The sequence below is a fragment of the Cyrtonyx montezumae genome, unplaced genomic scaffold (assembly GCF_038088225.1).
Source record: "Cyrtonyx montezumae isolate F1298 unplaced genomic scaffold, pur_monq_1.0 scaffold_8, whole genome shotgun sequence".
Classification (NCBI taxonomy): domain Eukaryota; kingdom Metazoa; phylum Chordata; class Aves; order Galliformes; family Odontophoridae; genus Cyrtonyx; species Cyrtonyx montezumae.
The window spans coordinates 1,541,488-1,561,433 of record NW_027072089.1 but is presented as its reverse complement, the minus strand read 5'-3'; the positions used below and the strand labels follow the sequence as shown (position 1 = coordinate 1,561,433).

At 45.1% G+C, this 19,946-nt stretch overlaps 1 protein-coding gene across 1 annotated transcript in view; it reads left to right on the top strand.

The window, feature by feature from the left end:
• ADGRB1 (adhesion G protein-coupled receptor B1) overlaps positions 1–19,946 on the top strand; it is a 279,826-nt gene that overhangs the window by 64,428 nt on the left and 195,452 nt on the right. Inside the window, exon 2 of the mRNA XM_065753423.1 lies at positions 11,070–11,990. Coding sequence (XP_065609495.1) covers positions 11,243–11,990 — 748 coding nt within the window. The 5' untranslated portion in view covers positions 11,070–11,242. The remainder of the gene's footprint in view (positions 1–11,069; positions 11,991–19,946) is intronic.

Below are 19,946 nucleotides of genomic sequence, written 5' to 3'. Positions count from 1 at the left end.
AGCTGGGCTCCTTTTCCATCCCCCAGCCCTGCTGTTGGTGCAGCATGTTGGGGAAAAGAGGAGCACACAATCACGCAATTCATCTCCTTGCTTTTGCACTTTCCAAAGGCAAAGGAGAAGTGAAAGGGGGAGAATGGGAGAGAAAAAGCTGCAATCCAGTTCTCATGAAAACTGTCAACAGCAAATGTTATGTTTCTGCTCGCCTAGCCAGGGTCAACCCATCCTATTGTTGCTTACCAGCCCTTTGTGAAATTCTGTGACAAAAAGGAGGAGCTGGATTGATGTTTTTCCATGTCACATTGCTGAGGTCAGGCTGAGTGATAAAGAGTGTGTTCTAATCAGCCATGATGGGCTGGCAGTGTTCACTGTCCCATCTTGAGGAGACAAAGTTCCCAATTTGTTTTCATATTTGGATGAGACAGAGACAAACTCCCTCATTGAATTCCATTTGTTGGACAGGGAGAAGAGATTGGTAAGCTCCTTCATATTACAGTGTCCCTGTTCCATCTCTTGAGCTCCTAACAAGGGGGTTTACAAAGAAAATGCACTGAAATCCTATCTCCAAAAGAAACGAGCTCTGGCCAAAAGGAGCTTATTTCTTGTTTGCCTTTTTAAAGGCCTGATGAAGGGTGGGAATCATGATCCATGGATTGCTGGCATGGAGTGAGGTCCAGGAAAAATCTACCTGTCTTGCTTGGAAGCCATGTGAAAATTATAGAATCACAGAGTCTTTTGAGTTGAAAGAGACTTTTAAAGGTTATCTTGTCTAATTCCCCTGCAATGAACAGAGACACCTACAGCTACATCAGACTGGTCAGAGCCCTGTCCAGCCTCATCTTGAATGTCTCCAGGGATGAGACATCCACCACATTTCTGGGCAACCTGTACCAGGGACTTGGTTCAGACCATAGGTGGGAGTGCTAACCAGCTGGCTGGCTTTCCACAGTACTGCCCTCCACCACTGATGCATCTGAACCAACAGCAGTGGTACCTGGATTTGCTTCCCACAGAGAAGTCTCTAGCACCCTCCACTCTTCTAGTGAAAAACAAGAGCACAAACTTCTTGCTATTCATGTCATAGAATCATAGAATCAACCTTAGGCTGAAAAGGACCTCTGAGATCATCTAGTCCAACCAGCAACCCATCAATGTCATGTTCACTAAACTGTGTCCCTCAGTGCTACATCTCCACAGTTCCTTAACACCTCCAAGGACAGTGACTGCACTACTTCTCTGAGTAACCTGTTTCAACACCGCACCACTCCTTCTGAGTGGAAATTTTTCCATGTCCATTCACTTCCTCCCTCTGAGGTTACATCGCTCCTTGCTAACAAGTGAGGGATTAAATGTAAGCACGAATGCAGTCCCGTGATCATCTGGACCATTTAATTTATTGCATGTTCCCCGGTGCAGTTTTGGCTCAAGACAGTGCCAGGACACAGTCTGGAAGATGGCTGAGCCAAGGGACTGTCTCCTGCAGGCCTGAGGGATGAGACCAGCCTGTTTTGCAGAGGATAGCTGAGGTGTGTGGCTCCAAGCTGAGCCATGCCTGGCTCCAGAGCCAGAGAACAGTCCCTGCTCTCTGTTTAGTTCAGTAGTGTAGTCGTAGCCCGTGGAGACAGACAGCAAAAGGGCAAATTAGCATTTAGTTGACATGTGAATTCCTGTTCTTTAGGAACAAAAGAAGGGCCATCTGCTCATTGTGTCTCGCACGAGGTGGGGGCTTTCACTCACCACAAGCCTGAGCTGGATTTCAGCCCATGTCAGAACGCTGAGATATGACATATCCTCCTGGTAGTGTTGTGGAGACTGAGAGCATCCACCTTGCCCCACCTGCCAACCTACTTTCGGTGCAAAAAAGGCAGTGATCCATATCTCCAGGCACATTCCTAGAAGGACTGCTTTTCTCTTCCGCAATTCCTAGCTTACTGAGGTCTGCACATATGGGTTTGCCATTGCTGGGCTGCCGGGGAACACCTGGCTCTTTCCATGATGAGGAAAACAGGTGCAGGGCTGGAAGCAGGAGGAACTGTCTGAAGATCTCTGGGGGGAAACTAGAAGCAGAAGAAATGCCCACATTTGGCTTTGCCGTTGGGGTCTTGGGTAGAAACCTAAATCTAAGCCCTGTCTGTCTGCAGTAAACCTCCAACTCCCCTCCAGCTCCTCACTCCAGCCCTGTGTCTCTGGCCAGAGAGGAAAACCCATACAAAATGAATGAGCGCATGAAAATCAGAGGCTCTGCTGTCATCTGCGATGAAACACCACCCGAGCCCTTCTCAAAATAAATATAAACCATCCTCCTCCAATCCTTCATCTTCATCAAGGTGGCAAGCAGACAGCTAACACCAGCCTCAAACCCACGCAAATCACCCCATAATGTCCTCCAGAATTTCCTGTGATTAAACAAATCTCAAATTTATTGGGAAGTGCCTCCCAACACCTTCTGTACTTGCCCCACACCATGAAGCAATCCTTTCTTTCATCTCACTTTGCTAAAGGGCTCCTGGAGAGGAAGACTGAAAATGGGAAAAACATACAACTGGTTCATTTATGTAAATCCTGAGCTGCTTGTGTTGAGGCTGATAGATGAGATGCAAGGAATACTTCTGTAACTGTGCTATGATTGCATTCCTTTGCCTGTCTGTGTGCATACAAGCTTCTTAGGATTTGTGGTGGTGGATCTTAGAAGGCTGAAAGGTTAGCTCAAGCAGGGCTATAGATATTATACTTCAGAGAAGTTTGATGGAATCATGATTTATGCTGAGTTGGAAGGTACCCACAAAGATAATTGAGTCCAAATCCTGGCTCTACAGAGGAGCACCCAAAATTCCAACCATTTTCTCTGAGAGTGTTGTCCAAATGCTCCTTAAACTCCAACATCTGTGACCACTGCCCTGGGTAGCCTGTTTCATAGCCTGCTCACCAACCTCTGATGAAGAACTTTTTCCTAATTCTAACCTTTTTCCTAATTCTTTTTCCTAATTCTAATACCTAACCTGAGCCTCCCCTGAAGCAGCTCCATGCTGTTCCTTTGGGTTTGGATCATGGTAGATTGCCATCCCAACCATTTCTCCCCCAGGCAGTGCAATGGCAAGATTCAGAGCATAGCCAGGGATTGGACAGGCAACATAAATGAAGCCAACTGAAGCATTTTTCTTCTCAGCAGAACTTGTGACACTTCATCCAGTGTTAAGCTTTGGTCAATATTTGTTTGGTAGCGAAGACATATGTCTTGTGGTATAGGGTGGTTGCTAATAACCCTGTACTTCTCTATTAGAAACACGGGAGTGGATGTTTTGGGAAGGTGGAAAGGCCCATGTGAGTCCATCTGGGTGCACAAGGAAAGACTGAAGGATGGACTTTTCCCCTAGCTGTACCTTCTCAACTGCTAGGAATAAGAGTAGACACTTCTGGGACTGTTCTTTGCATTCAGACCATCATGTCTAACAGTGACTGATGGACTTGTCCTCCACAAATTCTCTAATCCATTTTGGCACTCTTTTATACCTTTATCTTCCACAGCATCCTGTGGCAATGAGTTCCCCAATTGAATTACAAGCTGTGTGAAAAAGTACTTCCTTTTGTTTGTGTTCAGTCTTTGGGGTCAGTAAGGATGGCTTTTCTGCGTCACGAGGCTTAATGCGCTCCTGCTCCCCCTGTCCCCTGGGGACTCTGGAGAGAAGTTGCTCTAGAAATGCACATATTTATCATTATTTTCTTTTGTAACTTCAAGTTGCAAACTTCTACCGCTTCAAGGTCTTAGCTGGATCCAAAACTTCTGAGACATCATGTGCCTTCCTGATTCTCTCCATGTTGAAGGGCTGTGAACAACTTGGAAGAAAAATCCCAAGCTCAGCTTCTCTGACTTGAACACTTCTACATTATTCATAACTTTGGGACGTTTCTGTCCTCTCTTTCTAGTATCTTACCAGAAGACTCTAGAGACCCTTCTTTCAGACAGTGCAGGAGAAACTGGAATCATTTGTATAGATAATATAGCCACTTCAAGTTCTCTGCTAAACATAAGAAGGGGGAAGGTGAGGCAAGGGACAGATATGGCTTTAGTTTCCTCAGACAAACAGTGCTTTGGGTGATATGCTCTGACACGTACCTAGGCTCCATATTCTTCCTGCTGAAACATGCAGGAAAACTGCAAATCTGAGCAACACCATCTCATGGTATTTCTGCTTACACTTTAAATAGACATCCTCAATGGGCATAGGAAACTGAATGCCTAAAATTATGAGCTGAATTCCTAGTGTCAGAAGGGAAAACATTCTCAGTCCACTTTTAACCGCTGAGACTGCAGCATTCAAAAAGCTGAGTATGGTGTACAGGAATAATTGCTGTAGAAAATTGAGCCCTTATGTAGACTTTCCTTCTCTACCCAGATGCTGCCCGGAGAATCTATCACCATCACTGGGGTAGTGTCAGCATTGTCAGATGGGGGAAACTGAGGCATGGACATGGAGAGAGAGAACAAAGTGATAGAAGTTAGCAGAAGAACTCGTCTTAATACTGTGTATTCCAGGTTAGGACCTTCCAACCCAAGCCACTCTGTGATTATGATTCAACAATTTTATGCATCCAAGGCTTTTAATTGGCTTCTGCTGATTACACCCAGCTATGTCAGGATCTGGACTATGCCAAAGTGGAAATCACCAGGACTTGAACTTCTGCAGATACTAGGTTGGACATGATTGCAAAAGCAGACTGGATATTCATCCTCCATTCCTTTCCTTTGGCTAGCCTTCCTTCACACTGCTATGGAATAGGTGATGGTCACACTCCAGTGGGTTGTCAGTCCAAGGAATGTCTGTAGGCCAAACTGGAATAGAGCTCTAGGTGGTCTGTCCAAGGATATAGCTTTTCCTTTACCCTGCTTTTTTTAGGCATGAATCTTTGGCTGTCTCTGCACCATAAACAAGACAACAAGCACTGGCTCATGATCACTTGCACGTCTCAGGACAGTTCCTGGCATAGTTTAGACCCCAACCAACATGTACCACCCCAATAGGCACAGCTCAGGAGACAGCATCAGGCACTGTGGCAAAACAGCTCTGCATTGGGGGATAAGCAATTTAGCTATATGGACATGAGCTTTATCCTGTACATCCAAACCCCTCTAACCAGCCCCAAACCCTGGGGGCTCCCATTTAGCTCCCCAGATAATGACAATGCTTTTATCCTCCTGCTGGCTTTCCAATCAATCATATTGCAGTTCCCATCACAAATGAATGGAGAGGGAAGTGGTGTGGCTCCTGCCTGCTTTCTGCCATTCAAGATGATGACCTTGCCCTCAGAGGACCTCTTGTATAACTTTCACACTGAATAACGAAGGGGGAAAATGCCTCAAAGGGCTGATTGTGGAGTATTTATGAGAAGAAATAAGGCAAGAGGAGTTTTATAGGATTTGTGGGGATACTCCAGGGGGTTCCTAGCAGAGTGCTACTCCACAGGAGGTACCACTGATGGTGATGAATAGGAGCTGGGGAAGACAAGGGGTGCAAGTGATGCTGGCATGGAGGAATCACACATCTCACTGGGTTCAGGAGAGCTGTGCATTCCCTTGGGAGTGAGGAAATGCCCAGGAGCAGTGTAGCACAATCACTACTCTAAATCCACTGTGGGATGTGCCTTACCACAGGGGTATAATTCTAGGTTCTTACAGTGGAAAACCGAGGCAGAGCAAGATACGTTGTTCTGATGATCTCAACCAGATTCCTCCTGTCGAAGACCCCATAGACTCCTTGGCCTTGCTATGCATTGGCATCCAACCCATCCCTACACTATGGGATCTACAAGAAATTTTGTGTCCTGACATATTCCCATCAGGCTGTGCCAATAATATAACACTCTATTTGAGGAATGCTGAGGACAAACAGCTGCAGCTCCAGCTGAGGTGATGTTTAAAAATACCAAATGCACACACAACAGCTGTCTGAGGCTGTGTTGGACCAACAGAAGGTGCTGCAGAGCTTTGGGCTCTATTCCCTTGGGCAGCCGCATCTGGGAGCAGATGGAAAACATCTGGCCCTCTTTGTCTGCCAGTTTTTCACTGCGGAGATGTGTTTCAGGGTCTGATATTTTAGGGTCTCGTTGTTCAGGTGTCTCTTGTTCCCATTCATTGGAAAAAAACCACAACAAAACAGCGAAGAAGCAGAGCTAGAAACTAGGCCTGACTCTCTTTCATCTCTGCCTGAGAGTTTTAACCATCGATTCATCTTTAGTTAGTGTGCTCTGAAGAAGACCCTCCTATTTTCAAGGTTGTTAATACGATACCAGGATGTCCTCACAAGCAATTCCCTACCATGGCATCAAACATTTTCTACCCTACTCACACTGTTCTTTCAGGCTGTTCCACATCTACAAAGGTCTACTCACAAAGTGTGCACATTGCCAGGGTGAAGTTGGGAGTAATTGGGATGAAGGATGCTGATGTGCACAAGCATAATTTTTTACTGGAGCTCGCAGGTAAGGATCTGCAGTCAGAAGACTGAGATGGATGGATGCAGTGGACACTATGTCAGTCTCTGCAGTGGCAGAGCAGATGTGCCAGGTCATGAGGGATCACTGCAGAAGTACAAAACAGTAGCAGTGCATCAGGGCTGGACTCTTGTTGTTCTGACCCTTGCCTGCTTCCCAAAAGAGTTTTGTCTATGTCTAGCTCTCAGAATTTGGGCCAGACTCTGACCCACGGTGCTGCAGAAGTCCCACAAGGGAAATGTGTTGGTTTAGTACCCTTTTGTGGATGTGTCCCTGAATCCCTCTGGAGAGTCTTAAGGGATTTCCCATCCTGCAATGCCCACCAACCCATCCTTTCACCTTTTTTAGTTGCTGATTCCCACCAGCTTCTGCTTTGCCAAAAAATCTTTACAGATAAACTCCTCTTGGGAAGGGTCAGAGTGCAGGAAATCCTTGTAGAAGACAGAAGAAAAGGAAAACAGATCATTAAGAAGAAGCAAAAGCCTAATGTTAAGCACTGGAAGAGGGATGATCCAAGCTCCATCCCTCTCTAGATGCTGGGAGCAGCAGTCAGGGCTGAGCCCTCCTTGACTTTTCTGTGCACCGTCAGAGTGACAGATGCTGTGTTATTTCTCCAGGCACTTCCACTGTGCTTTGCTCATTTGCTTCAGTAGCAAGAAGAAAAATTCCAAGTGGTTGCAGCATTTTTTTTTTCCTTCTGCTAGCAGTGAATAAGGACAGAGCATATTCATATCCCATGTTTTCTCACAGTAACAAGGGACTGAGTTTTGCAGGGCCAGGCAGCTTTCTGCCTCTGGCAAAAAGGATATTTTGTTTGATACTGGGGGATTTTTTTTTTTCTACAGGAAGCCCCAGGAAAGGTGGATTAGCTTGATGAGAGTGGCTTTCACCCTGCTGGGATGTCAGCTGTGTGCCAAGGTCAGGAGAGAGAAAAACAGAGGGTGGTAAATCTTGGACGATAGCACATTTGAACACGTGGGCAGAGAGAGAATAGTTGGGATATGGCTGATCAGGGTGTTTGGAGAGGTTCTATGGGCAGCGGTGGGGAAGAATGCCCTCTCTGCAGTCATTGCTTTACTAGTTTTTCCTTTTTTTTTTCTTCTTTTTTTTTCACGTGGAGTGTGTGTGTGTGTGTTTGTGTATGTGTGTGTGCATGTCTAACAGTGCCCTCCATTGGCCAAACCCAGACTGCTGCACTGAAAGTCCCCAGTCACCAGCAGCACTGAGAAAGTTGATTGTGCACAGATCCTGCTGGGCAGTGCACAAAGCCTGCAAAGCAGAGAACACTTCAGATCTCATGCACTCGATGGTCTTCTCCTGCCCATGCAGAGCTGAGATCACTGTGCTGGGGCGCAGTTGGAAAGTTGGATGCAGCAACATGAAGATCTTCATCTGGAAGGCCTTGATATGGAGTGAATTGTTATGAAGGATTATGCAGGATGGCAGGAAAAACAGGTGTAAGCAGAGTCAGGGCAAGCCCCAGTGTCTCCCTGCTCACACCCATGTCATATAGTTACAGGATCACAGAATGGCAGAGGTTGGAAGGGACCTCTGGGTCTGTGGTGTCCAAATCCTGCTTAAGCAGAGATACCTTCAGCAGGGTGCCCTTGTCCAAATGGCTTTTGAAGATCCACATCCTCACTAGGTGGTCTGTCCAGGACAGATATGGAGTGTACTTGTGGCACACAGATGTGTGCAGAAAGAAAGGGATGTGAGAGTGGAGGGAATCTGTAGCCTCAGCCCCAGATCACCTTGATCCGCTGTTACTGTGGGACTCTGAGGTGCACCACCAAACAGCTCACTGAGGCTGACAGGCTCCAAAATTCACTGGGATGGTGAAAATACCTTTATCAGTTTAGGTCCTATATGAAATACATGATTCAGTCTTTGCCTGGGTTTAAGTTTCAAAGACCTATATGGTGCTGTATTTCTGTCCATGCTTTGTTCAGTATGTGTTAGGGTAGGGTGACAAATGCTCAGCAAGAGGAAGTAAAAAAAGACTATTCTGGTTCCTGGCTATAATGTGAAGGTTCATGGACCTTTTATAACCCTTCACTTGAACATCTCTAATACATACACACAGGGAAATAAAAAGGCAGGGTCTTTGGGACCTCTTTCTGTGTCTGTCTTGGATGAAAACTTGTTTTTCACCAGGCTCATATTATTGCCCTTTGGTTTGTCCTTGTGGAATACAGGCAAGGAATGGTCCATGGTATTTCACAGTTATCTCCTGTCCTCAAGTCTTTCTCCAGCAAAGGCTTCTGTGCCAGACTCTTCTCCCACTGGAATATGGTTGACATGATGTACAGGCTGGAGCTAAGGAATGGGACAAGGAATGGATCTCTCTCCCATAGAGATATAAGCTTCTTAAATACTAGTTGTGGCAAATACCATGGGAGTATCAGCCAATTGATCTGTGCGCCATTGATCTGTGATCTTCGGCAGTGGAATAATCTGTCTTTTCATGTTGTTCCTATCAACTCCTCAGCTGGAGACTACAGCCACTTTTATACGTCCCCCTTGAGATTTTGCTGGATTAAAGCACAGAAAATCAATCTCTTTGCTGAAATGCAGGATCCAAACCACTGCCCATCAGTTATTCCCATTGTATGTTGAGCCAAAGATACAGATGTGGAAGTTGCTTATTCACTTCTTCTGCTTTAAGTAAAGATTCCTACTTCAGTGAGAGTCAACGGATAGAGAAAAAATATGTTGGTGTTCCTTATGGTGAAATCTTCCAGATGGGGCTGTATTCAGGGGAAATCAATTCTGAGACCTAACGACCATAACACAGTGTCCCATTAGTGGGTCTGTTTAGTTAAAGTTTGTTGACTTTTACAGTATTTTTCCTAAAAAGGGGCAAGAAGAGAGTGCATTTTATGCTTTCTGTGTTCAGTAAAGGGGTTATGGCTGGCATGAGAAAAACTGGGTTGATGGAAGGCAAGAATCATGGGCTGAATCCCACATGCTGAAGTCACCATTAGGGAGTGGATTTTGGCAGAAACTATCAGCACTCAGCCCTGTCTCATCATCTTGTTGCTATGGAGGCACATATTGGATCCTGCAGGTTTCTCCAGGAGCTGGACCAGAGGTTAGAATGATTCTGGTTGGCACATGGGTGTGAAGGTCAGATAGACTTAAGCTATGCACCCACCTCCAAACAGCATGAGATGCTCAGGAATAGCCCTAAAGCAAAGGAACAATGAAGAAAAGGGTCTCCGCTCCTCTCTATTCCCTTTCACCAGGCGAGCATCCTTTGCTCACCAAAGCTGATATTTAAGGCATTCACAGTCATCTGCAGGCAACCCCCTCTGCTAATCACGATGACCTTTCTGGGAATTTATAGGATGTTTGTTTGATGCCTGTGGTTTTCCTTGCAACCATGAACTGCTTTGCATCCACTAAGCAGGCTGCTGTTCCTGAAATCCAGCCCCCAAGGCTGGCACGGGTAGATGTGCACTGCAGAGTTCTGCAGGCTGAATAGCCCTGATGGGAGCAGGGATGTGACTTCTTAAAAATTTAAGTGCAAACGCATTTGGACTCCACGTTGATTAGTGTCAGGTCTAAAAGACACTCAGGGATCCGCTGGCAGAGGCTGCGGTGATTTGAAGCTCAGCTGAAACCCAGTTTGCTAAGAGTGGAACTGACTTTCCAGTTATCTAACCCTTTCCTCCCCAGAAAAAAATTAATTAATTAATTAATTAAGAGAGTAAATGCAGAGATAAAACTTTGATATATATATACATATGTATATATACATAGTCATGGAACCCAGAAGCAAGGTGGGAGAGGGAGGATCAGAACTGCTGGCTGTGATGGGAGAAGGTATAAAACTCCCTGCCCCCTTGTACTCAATGCCTCTTTCCATATCCTGATCATGGCTTTCACCCTAATTCCTTCCTAACAGTGCCATCTTGGTTTCTGATCCATAACATGCACATCCCAGGGGACCTGAGTTATTTTTGGGTTGCATCCCAACGTTATTAGCTGAGAAGCTGGGCTGTTTACACCCAGGCTTTCAGTGCAGAGGACCTGAACACTCGCTTTGTGGGTTGATTTTAGGACCTGATATAATGACAGTAGCCTGAGTTTGGTAGAGGAAAGCTTCATACAGGGGTTGGTGCAAGGCAGGGTGACTTCCTTTTATGTAAAGAGATGAAATCCATCCTCAGCCCCTTTCATCTCTCCTATGCTGACTGCATGGCTATCAGTCCTCATCTCCATTCCTTGGGGAGAGGATTAGAAATCACTGCAAAGGCTTTTCTCTCAGCTCAGCACAGGATCAGTGCATTGGCAGAACGAACTAGAAAAGAGGGGGTCACAGCTATGTGATCCTTCAGCATGGATCACACTGTCCTGGCATGGAAATACATCAGCCTGGGACATCAGAGGGACGGGGACATCTCCAAACCTCATGGTGGCATGGGGCTGCATCTCCACCAGTGAGATGCACTGGGATCAGGGATGCTGCCTGGATTCTCAACTTCTCAAAGGGTTAATCAAAAAAAATCAAGAACAAATCCGAAATCTCTTCTCTTTCTCTCCCCTCCTCCTTTCTTTCCTTGTGTTTTTTTTTTTTCCAGGTCTTGTTGATGGCCACAGGAGGGAGCTCAAATCCAGACATGGGAAGGTTGGCTTGATTTCGGATCCAGAGCCACTTAAACTCTCGCTTTTCCTCTAAGCTGGTCCCTGTTATGTCCAGGATCTGGCACCTGCTTGACATTTACTTTGAGTTCCAGAGGACCAGAGACCTAGGATGAGGAGCATTGGATCTGCCCTGAACCTGCTTTTGGTATCGCCACTCTACTTTGTGTGGACCGTGGTCGCTCTGGACCTGGCACAAACTCCCTGCACCACTTTGGTCCAGGGGAAATTCTTTGGATATTTCTCCTCCTTTGCCGTCTTCCCATTGAACTCCTCACTCTGCTCTTGGATTATCCAGAACCCTGACCCTCGGAGATACACCCTGTACATGAAGATCCTCAAACCTACTGGCATATGTGACCACCAGCACATCCGCACCTACCAATTTGACTCCTTCCTGGAATCCACCCGCACCTACCTGGGCATGGAGAGCTTTGACGATGTGTTGAAGCTCTGTGATGGGTCCACCCGCTATGCTTTTCTCCAGTCTAACAAACAGTTTCTCCAGATGAAGCAGACTGCACCTCCAGGAGTAGAGAACGGACCCGTGCGGTGGAAACCCATCAAGGCTCAGGAGAGAGACTTCTCGGTGGAATACCTCGTGGTGGGCAACAGGAACCCTAGCAAAGCTGCTTGCCAGATGCTCTGCAAGTGGCTGGATGCGTGCTTGGCCATCAGCAGCAGCTCTCACCCATGTGGCATCATGCAGACTCCGTGCTCTTGCTCAGGAGGGGAGGTCCTAGATCAAGCCAGCGAGATCCTGGGGTTCCCAAAGAAGAAGGAAGATTGTTATAAGGATGGAATTTACTTGGAGAATTGCCTGAGCAGCCCCAAGGACAGCAGTGGAGTGGAATTCCTGGGTGAGTGAAGGGCAGGTGGGGGTGGTTGGGGGAGGAAAGGTTGGTTGGGTTCTCGCACTGGATCTCCTATGCGTGTATTTGCAACTGTGAGCTTTTTTGCTAGTTTCTAGGAAGATCTAGCAGATTTTAAGGTGGCTCTTAATGAGCAGTTAACCCTAAATGTGACCCACGTAATTTCATTCCTTCTCACGGCTCATTCCTCAAGTATATTACTTCTGCATCCTCAGAGAGGCAAAGGGTAAGTCTTATCTGAGGGCAAGCAGATCCCCAGTGCAATCAGAAATGTCCTAGAAGAGGCAGAATCCAAGTGACCTCCTGAGGAGGCCAACACACAGCAGCCCTGTAGACTATTTAAATTCATGGGAAAAACTTGACTTCCGAGGTTGGTTTGGGTGAATAGAAGCAGCAGGCATGCTTGTTTTCTTCTCAGATTCACAGCTTCGTTTTCTTTCTGGAGGTTTTTAAGAAGAAAACTCAACCATGCTGCTTGCATGGGGCCTTTGTTTTGGTCCGTTCCTCAGGCATTTTTTCAGTGTTTTATTTTCCTTGTAATGTTGAGTATGGCAAGACACCATGAAAGGAATAGGAAAGGGACACAGGAAAGAATTGAGAATAAGGATGAGATGCTCCTGAGGTTTTATATTGGTGTGTTGCTGCTGCTGAGACATTTGGCAATGTTCAGAACAGGGAAATGATCTGCGCATTGATTTCCATGGGTGGTAAGAGCCATGCAAAGCAGAAGGGAATTGGATGGTCATAAAGCAGAGCTGCTATTTTGGTGCCTGTGTCATATCCGCTCTGCTGTGTTTCTTCTCCTCTCCCATCCCACCTGCCAGCAGGCAGCTTATGTAAAGCAGGGGCATGATGCTAAAAGGGAATATGGGCAGCAGGGAGGACAGTTTCCAAATCACTGAGGTCTAGATCTGCTTCTCAACAACATCTCAGTGTTTTCTGTCCTTCAGGTCCCAGACCTAAATGTCCTCTGCCACCAGCAGAAAGCTGGCACCCAGATGGGTCAGGGCTTTGCAGGTCCTGCCTGAGTTTTGCAGCCAACCCCAAGTGAGAAAATTTCTCCGCAGTTCTGCAGGTGGAAAGAGGCTAAATTTACTTGCAGTAGGCAGGAGGTTATCAGGCATGGGTCCAAGCTTTGCAGTGTGATTTTCTTGCGGATTGCAGCCTAGAGTTAGCTGAGAGATTAGGATATGATCAGGTATTAGTGCTTCCGTCAGTGTATTTGGAGGAGATTTTGTTTCTCACCGCTCTGCGAATCGATACATGGAGGCACACAGCTGAGCCATAAATCCTACAAATGAGTTCTTCAGCCATGCCTCTCACTCTGGCTATGAGCACACTGCAGTATTCACTCCCCATACCTCAGATTTCCTTGCAATGCCCTTTTCTATTGTGCGAACAGCGCGAGGATTACCACCACAATGGATGCCTCCTGGTAGTGATGTGAGCTCCATTAAGTCCTGTGTCAGCCTTTGCATGTGTCGATTGGGTGGGGTTTGTTTTTGGTTTTTTTTGCATTCAACCCAAGCAGCAAGACCTTTTCCGTGGCAACCAAAGGTGAAATTTGAAAAAAAAGATTTTCAGAAAATCCCAAAGCAGTCAAGCTTAACATTGGCTTTTGTAAAGATCTCTCCTAGTCCAGTTTGAGTGCTCGAATATCCCTACAAAATAAATATGAAAGTGGCTCAAAGGTGGATATATCCAAATCCTTTGTGTGCATTGAGTATTTGTAGAGAACATACATTTTTTATTTTATTTTTTGCTGGCTGCTCACATCTGCTCCATATTGAAGGCACAGAATTAGCATCATCACTGGTGGGATGTCATCTACATGGAAACGAAGCTTGCAGGGCGCCTGGCCTCTCCGTGTGCTGCTCTGTCTGTCACAGTGTCTGGTTTGATTTTTGTTAAAGCTTGATCAGGAGGATGGAGGCGAGATCCAATTTGGACAGAGAGAGCCAGCGATCCCTGAGCAGTATTTTGTGGGTGGAATATTTTGATAGATTTCCCGGTTTCTGAGTACTGCTGCTGATTATTGCTGTTATTGTTGTCCTGATTGTATTTGCAACATTCTTCCATTCTTTTCTTTTTTTTTCACATTCTTTTCTACTGCTGTTTCCCAAGTCAATTGTTGTTTTGGAACCTGTCGACACTTTTGTCTTAGAACAAGGGTGTATGTCTGTATTGTATTACCCTTGTCTGGTAATTTTCAAAGCATGTAAGGAATTGCCAAATACCCAAACAATATAAAACATGGAGCCTATTTTTTCCCCAGTGTGCCTATTCTCTACCTGGGATATTTCCAAAGCAAATGGATGCAAATGTACAAAGGATAGAAAAAGACACTTTCTTTGATGCAACTATGCTTTGCCTCATAGAGTATTTGGGAGAGATTCCTTTTGAAAATGCATAGTTCTCATCCTGGGACATCTGCATACCAAAGGATGGAGAATACAAGCTGTGCATTGGACTAGGAGGTTCTCAAGAGCAGGCCAAGAATAAATGTTAGCCAATGTTAGGCTGGACATTGGCTTTGGTGCCAAAGAGCAGAGCTGGGAGATGGCAATTTCTGCCATTGATCAACTCACAGATTTCTAACCATGAGTGAAGAGTAAGCACTGAGTTTATGGCTGACCCTGGCCATTGCATTTATAGGTAGGTTTCTCTGACAGCTATGCCTGCTGTTTATTTCTATGCAACCTACAACAAATACTGAATAACACTCTTTAAAAGAGCAAATTGCCAGTTACGAAACATCATTTTTAATGCAGTCAGCACCATTTAGTTATTCATTTTCACCAGTGATGAGCAAGAGTCTGTATGACTCTCTTATAAGAATTTGCACCAGCAGAGGTGACCCACTGTTGTAGTCACTACTTCTGAAATGCACACTCACCAGCTCACTGTGCTGGTACCCAATGTTTGGTCTCCATAAACATCCAGCAAGCACTGATGAATGTAAGTAGGTGCCATTTTTTCCTTGCAGAGGGATTCAGTTCCACACCCTTGTTTCATATGAAGTTCCATGTCAGAATACTGGTGGGAAGGTTCAACCTCTACTGCCCCACCTTCAACATCCACCTCTGTAGTCATAGACCAACGCAGTAAGATAGGAGGTGTTATTTTGGGTACAGCTCTTGTACTTGGCACGGTTACACAAAAATGCTTGTGGGCCATGTAATTAAATAGAGGAAAGATTGTTGAGCAGCAGGTAAACCCTCTTAGTTTGTTCAGGGAGGGTGGGAATAACACAGAGATTGGTTGTGGGTCTTAATGTTTAGAGGTGAACTCTTCCTTGGAAAACAAAGTTGGCATTACTGCGACACGCTCACATGCAGGTTAGGGATAGAGGCTTCCTGAAACATGGGTCTGGAAGATCTGGAAATCCTGGTGGCCCTCCCAGGTGTGAGCTGGTTTCACTGTAAAGAGAGCTGGAGCTTTAAATGGGACAATGAAATGACACTGTAATGAAAGAAGGTTAAATGTGTGCTTAAGTGCTGTGCTGAGTTAGGTACTTAATGGATGTCTAATTAGTCCTGTCTCGTTGTAATCCCTTCCTGGAAGGCCACTGCAATGCTGTCACATTGTGATAGTCCAGAGAGATAACTATCAAGTGCTGGTCCTGCTGCTTTGCACACCCCACGTCTCAGAGGGATTGATGATGCAGACTGCAGAACAGAGTTAATCGTGTGCACTGGTAAAATAGATGGCTCCAGGGCTGGAGGGATTTTTATGATGAACAAGGCTGATCAGATCCACGTCTTAGTTTTGCCAATTAATTCCAGCAGAAAACTTGAAACTGAGATCGAAATGGACCTGCTCAGTTCTCAAACAAAAAACAAAAAGCAGAAAACAACGAATCAGGATATAACTAGTTTGAAGTGCTGGGGATTTTCCTGCCGTTGGTGATAAACTTTTACATTCGCTTTTTGTTCCCTTTGCTCTCAACAGGTGCAGACTCTCCTTCCTCTTGAATGCTCAATTGTTTCATTGTATTTTATGATGTTTCGCTTTTCAGCTCGGAGATTTTTCTCTTCCTTTGCCGGCTAGATTAAGAATACCTCTACTGTCCATCCTCTACTGTTTGGAGAGGCAATTATAGGCTCATGAACAAGTCACTTCTTAAACTCCACTGCATTAAGTAAGCTGAGGTTCATAAATCACTGTGGACACATCCTCCAAACCTCCAATTGTTATTTGGGGCTTTGCTTCGTGCCTAAGCATAGGACTGAGCTTCCACATAGCATAGGTATAGGAGGCATAGGATAGAAACAGATGCCTTCCTCCTTGCTGCAGGAATTGTGTTGTTTGGTGCAGCTGTTTCCCTTGAATCTCCCTCAGGGCAGAAATAAGCCAATCAATCATTTTGTATGTTTGTGGTCAGCTGTGGTGACCATGAAAGCTTAGGGACTGATAAAGAGCTGTGAGGAATTGCCCAGGAGCAGGCTCACAAGCCTCTCTATTGTCCTCTTCCTACTCTACAGGATTTATCCCTCCCTGCAAAGAGTCCACCTCGTCCATCCCTGTGGGTTTATGGAGGAAGGAATTTGGCTTAATATTTGCCTCATTTTAGGATTTGCAAACAAAACGTCAATGGGAACTGAGTGGGTTCATTTCATTGCCTCTCCTTCCCCTTAGGATGAATTTACTTAGTGATGGGTTGACAATTGAACTAGGTGATATTTGTGGCCTTCTCCAACCTTAATGATTTTATGATTCTACTTGAGGAAGGTGTGCTGCTTTCCAGCTCCTCGTTTCTCCATCTGTATTTGCCACAGTTGTCTGCCTTTGCCCCAGTCTGTACATCCCTGAGAGCAGAGCAAGACCATGGAGAGGCATCACCAGCAAATCATGGGATAACAAAAGGCTGGCTCACACTGTGTACAATTTTTTGTTATCTTGTCATACAATCATTTATGTTGGTAAAGATCTCTAAAATTACCTAGTCCAAACCTTGACCCATCTCCACCATGGCCGTTAAAATATATCCCTTAGTGCCACACCTCCATGTTTCCTGAATACCTCCAGGGACAGTGACTCCACTGTTTCTTGTTTAAAAGCAGTCAGGATTTCATCTGTTATCTTCCCAGTTTAAGCTCAAACCTCAGTAGTGGTGAGCAAGAGCTGACAGCGCTTCAGAGGTCCAGGAGGAGAAAGTTAAACAGCCTGGTGTCTTTCAGAAGGGAAACCTTCCTCCTTTTTATCAGCTGCAGGGAATCCTAAATGTCTCCTATGTACAGCTCCCACTGTGTGTGGTTATTGGGGTGATTTATGGGACAAGGCAAGTGTGGATAATTCCTTTCTGAGTGCTAAGAAAGGGGATTCCTGACTTGGTTTGCAAGCTCAGATCTCTGGGACTTGCACAGTCCCTGCCTGTCCCACTGCTTTTTTCTTGGATCACTGAAAACCTTGCAATTAATCATGAGTGTATGACTACACAACATCTGAGGCCATTCCAGAGGCAGAGCAGATACTTTCTTTGTCCGTGTCACTGTTTCAGCACTAAATTCATTTGTGCATATATCTATATGGAAATACCCTGTTTGGGAGATAGAGGAAAAAACTGAGTAAAATGAAGCAATCATTTCCATCATGAGCCCAACAGCTTGTGGACATGATCACAATGCAGAAACATCAGCAATTACCATCAGAATGTGCTATTGTTGTAGAAGGAAGATTAAAGGTGGAACTTACATCCAGTTTCCAAGGGAATTTTACAGGCAGCTCTTCCTATTACTGCTATGAGGGGACATTTATGGGTAATGTAATGAGTAGCAGCCCTGGTGAAAGTCCCAGCCTTTCAATTCTGCACTTTCTTTTTTTTTCTTTTTTTTCCAAACATTTATCATTGTTTAACATCCTCTCATATTTAGAATACATAGCAGCTGCCCCAAAATGTTTTGTATGGGAATATGGGTGAAATTTGATGCAGGGAAACAGCCCTGATTCAAAACCATCACATCTGCAGTGGAGCTTCACAGCTCTCACTGCTGAATATGAGAATGAGGATGCTAATGGCTCAGAAGAGGGTGCACAGAGCAATTTCTGGCCCTTTTCACCATCTACCCTGAACCTCTGATGTACTTAAACGATCAGAGCAGGCTGCAAAATGGGAAAAATCATCCTTCCAGTAGAATTGGATCCACAGAATTTTTCAGGAGGCTGATCATGTGTTTTATTCACACTGAGCTGTCTGACCAGGTGGATTTTCTCTCTCAGTGAATAGGGCTCTTGAATTTTTCCCACATTTCATTGAAAGAGTGGTGTGGTTTCTTTCTTTCTTTCTTTCTTTCTTTTTTTTAATGTTGTTTTCTGTGTGAAGTCAGGATTTAGCAGAGTTTATGCACAGCCCAGCTGCTGTGACAGTCTGGCAGACAACAGATCCAGGAGGGGAGAAGAACTCTGATCTTTGCCTAACAGGCTGCGAATAGAAGTTCAAAAAGGTCGAGAGCTTATCTATGAGTGCTCTGAGAGCAGACAGGTGTGCTTTGAACAAATTTCTTTCTAAGCTGTGCAGAGTAGTAGATTTCATACCTTCTCCAGAGCATCACTGTCACCTCTGCAACTTAACCCTTCTCCTATATTTTCCTGGAGGGAAATCAACTTTTTACACAGGTAGATGAAAAAGAAAATGACAGTGAAACCCATGGTCAGGTACCTGAAAAACTCAGTGGATCCAGTTCTCTTGGAAGGATGATGTTTCCCATTTTGCAGTCTGCCCTGATAGGACAAGGAGGAATGGTTTTAAACTAAAACGATTTACATACATTAGTTAAGGGGAAATTTTTCACTGTGAGGGTGGTAAGGTGCCCAGAAAAGTTATGGATGTCTTATCCCTTGAGGTGTTCAAGGCCAGGTTGAGTGGGGCTCCAGGCAGCCTTATCTAGTGGTTGGAAACCTTGCCCAATGGCAGAGGAATTGGAATTAAATGATCTTCGAAGTCCCTTCCAACCCAAGCCAGTCTATGATTCTATGATCGATGACCTTATGATATCTATAGGTGCTGCTTCTGTCTCCTGTGAGCCTGACAGTCTTCAAGGCAGCACTAAAGCAACCTTGAGCTAAATAAATTGGCAAACTGCTTTTGGATTCTTAGCAAGTATCACTTAGTGTGGCTCTGTGACACTTCAACCTGAGGAGGATTAAGCATCTGTGTGTCCCTGGGGTTGTACTGCCAATGTCATTTCCAGTCGCTGACTCTCCACTTGGTACACCATCTCCTTGCACTTACTGCAGCCAGCAATCTGATCCTGGTATCTTATATTTCAGTATGTCATCAGGATGAAAAAAAAACAAGCTAAGAAGGGACATCCTTTAGTGCATCATCGGAATTGCAGATCTACTGAGTTTAAATATATGCCTTTTTGTTCCCTGGTTCTGGTTTTGATAGTGAGATAATTGCCATACAGCTCATTAAGCTGGATGCTCTCAATGGGGCTTGAGTGGTCTGTGCAGTCCAATGAAGAGTTACTGGCTTGGGATATTCCCAGTGCTTGGAAGCAATAATGAAGTAAAAGGATTTGGAGGGATGAAAGCTGCAGCTCAACGCTCCTGAACAAGCTTTGTCCTATGTTCTTGCCCCAGTTGTGTTCTTTCTGCATTACTGAGGCATGGTTTATTGAGCATGGTGGTGATGGGTTGGGGTTGGACAAGATGTTTTTAGTGGTATTTTCCAACCTCAATGATTCTATAATTCTATGATTCTATTAAAGCAGGAAAAACAGCCTAGAACATGGGTACTTTCTCCATCTGATTTCTCCAGTCCTGAATACAGAGACTGAAGGACAGAGATGTGGATTGTTGCTGTTCAGACTCTTGTCAAAACGTTGGGACTGATGCAGAATAATATGTACACAGAATTTCTGCTTCAGGATATGGGGTGTGATTGCTCTTCTATGCCTCCCTATGTCTCTTGCTCCCTCAGAGTAAACTGAGTCACATGAA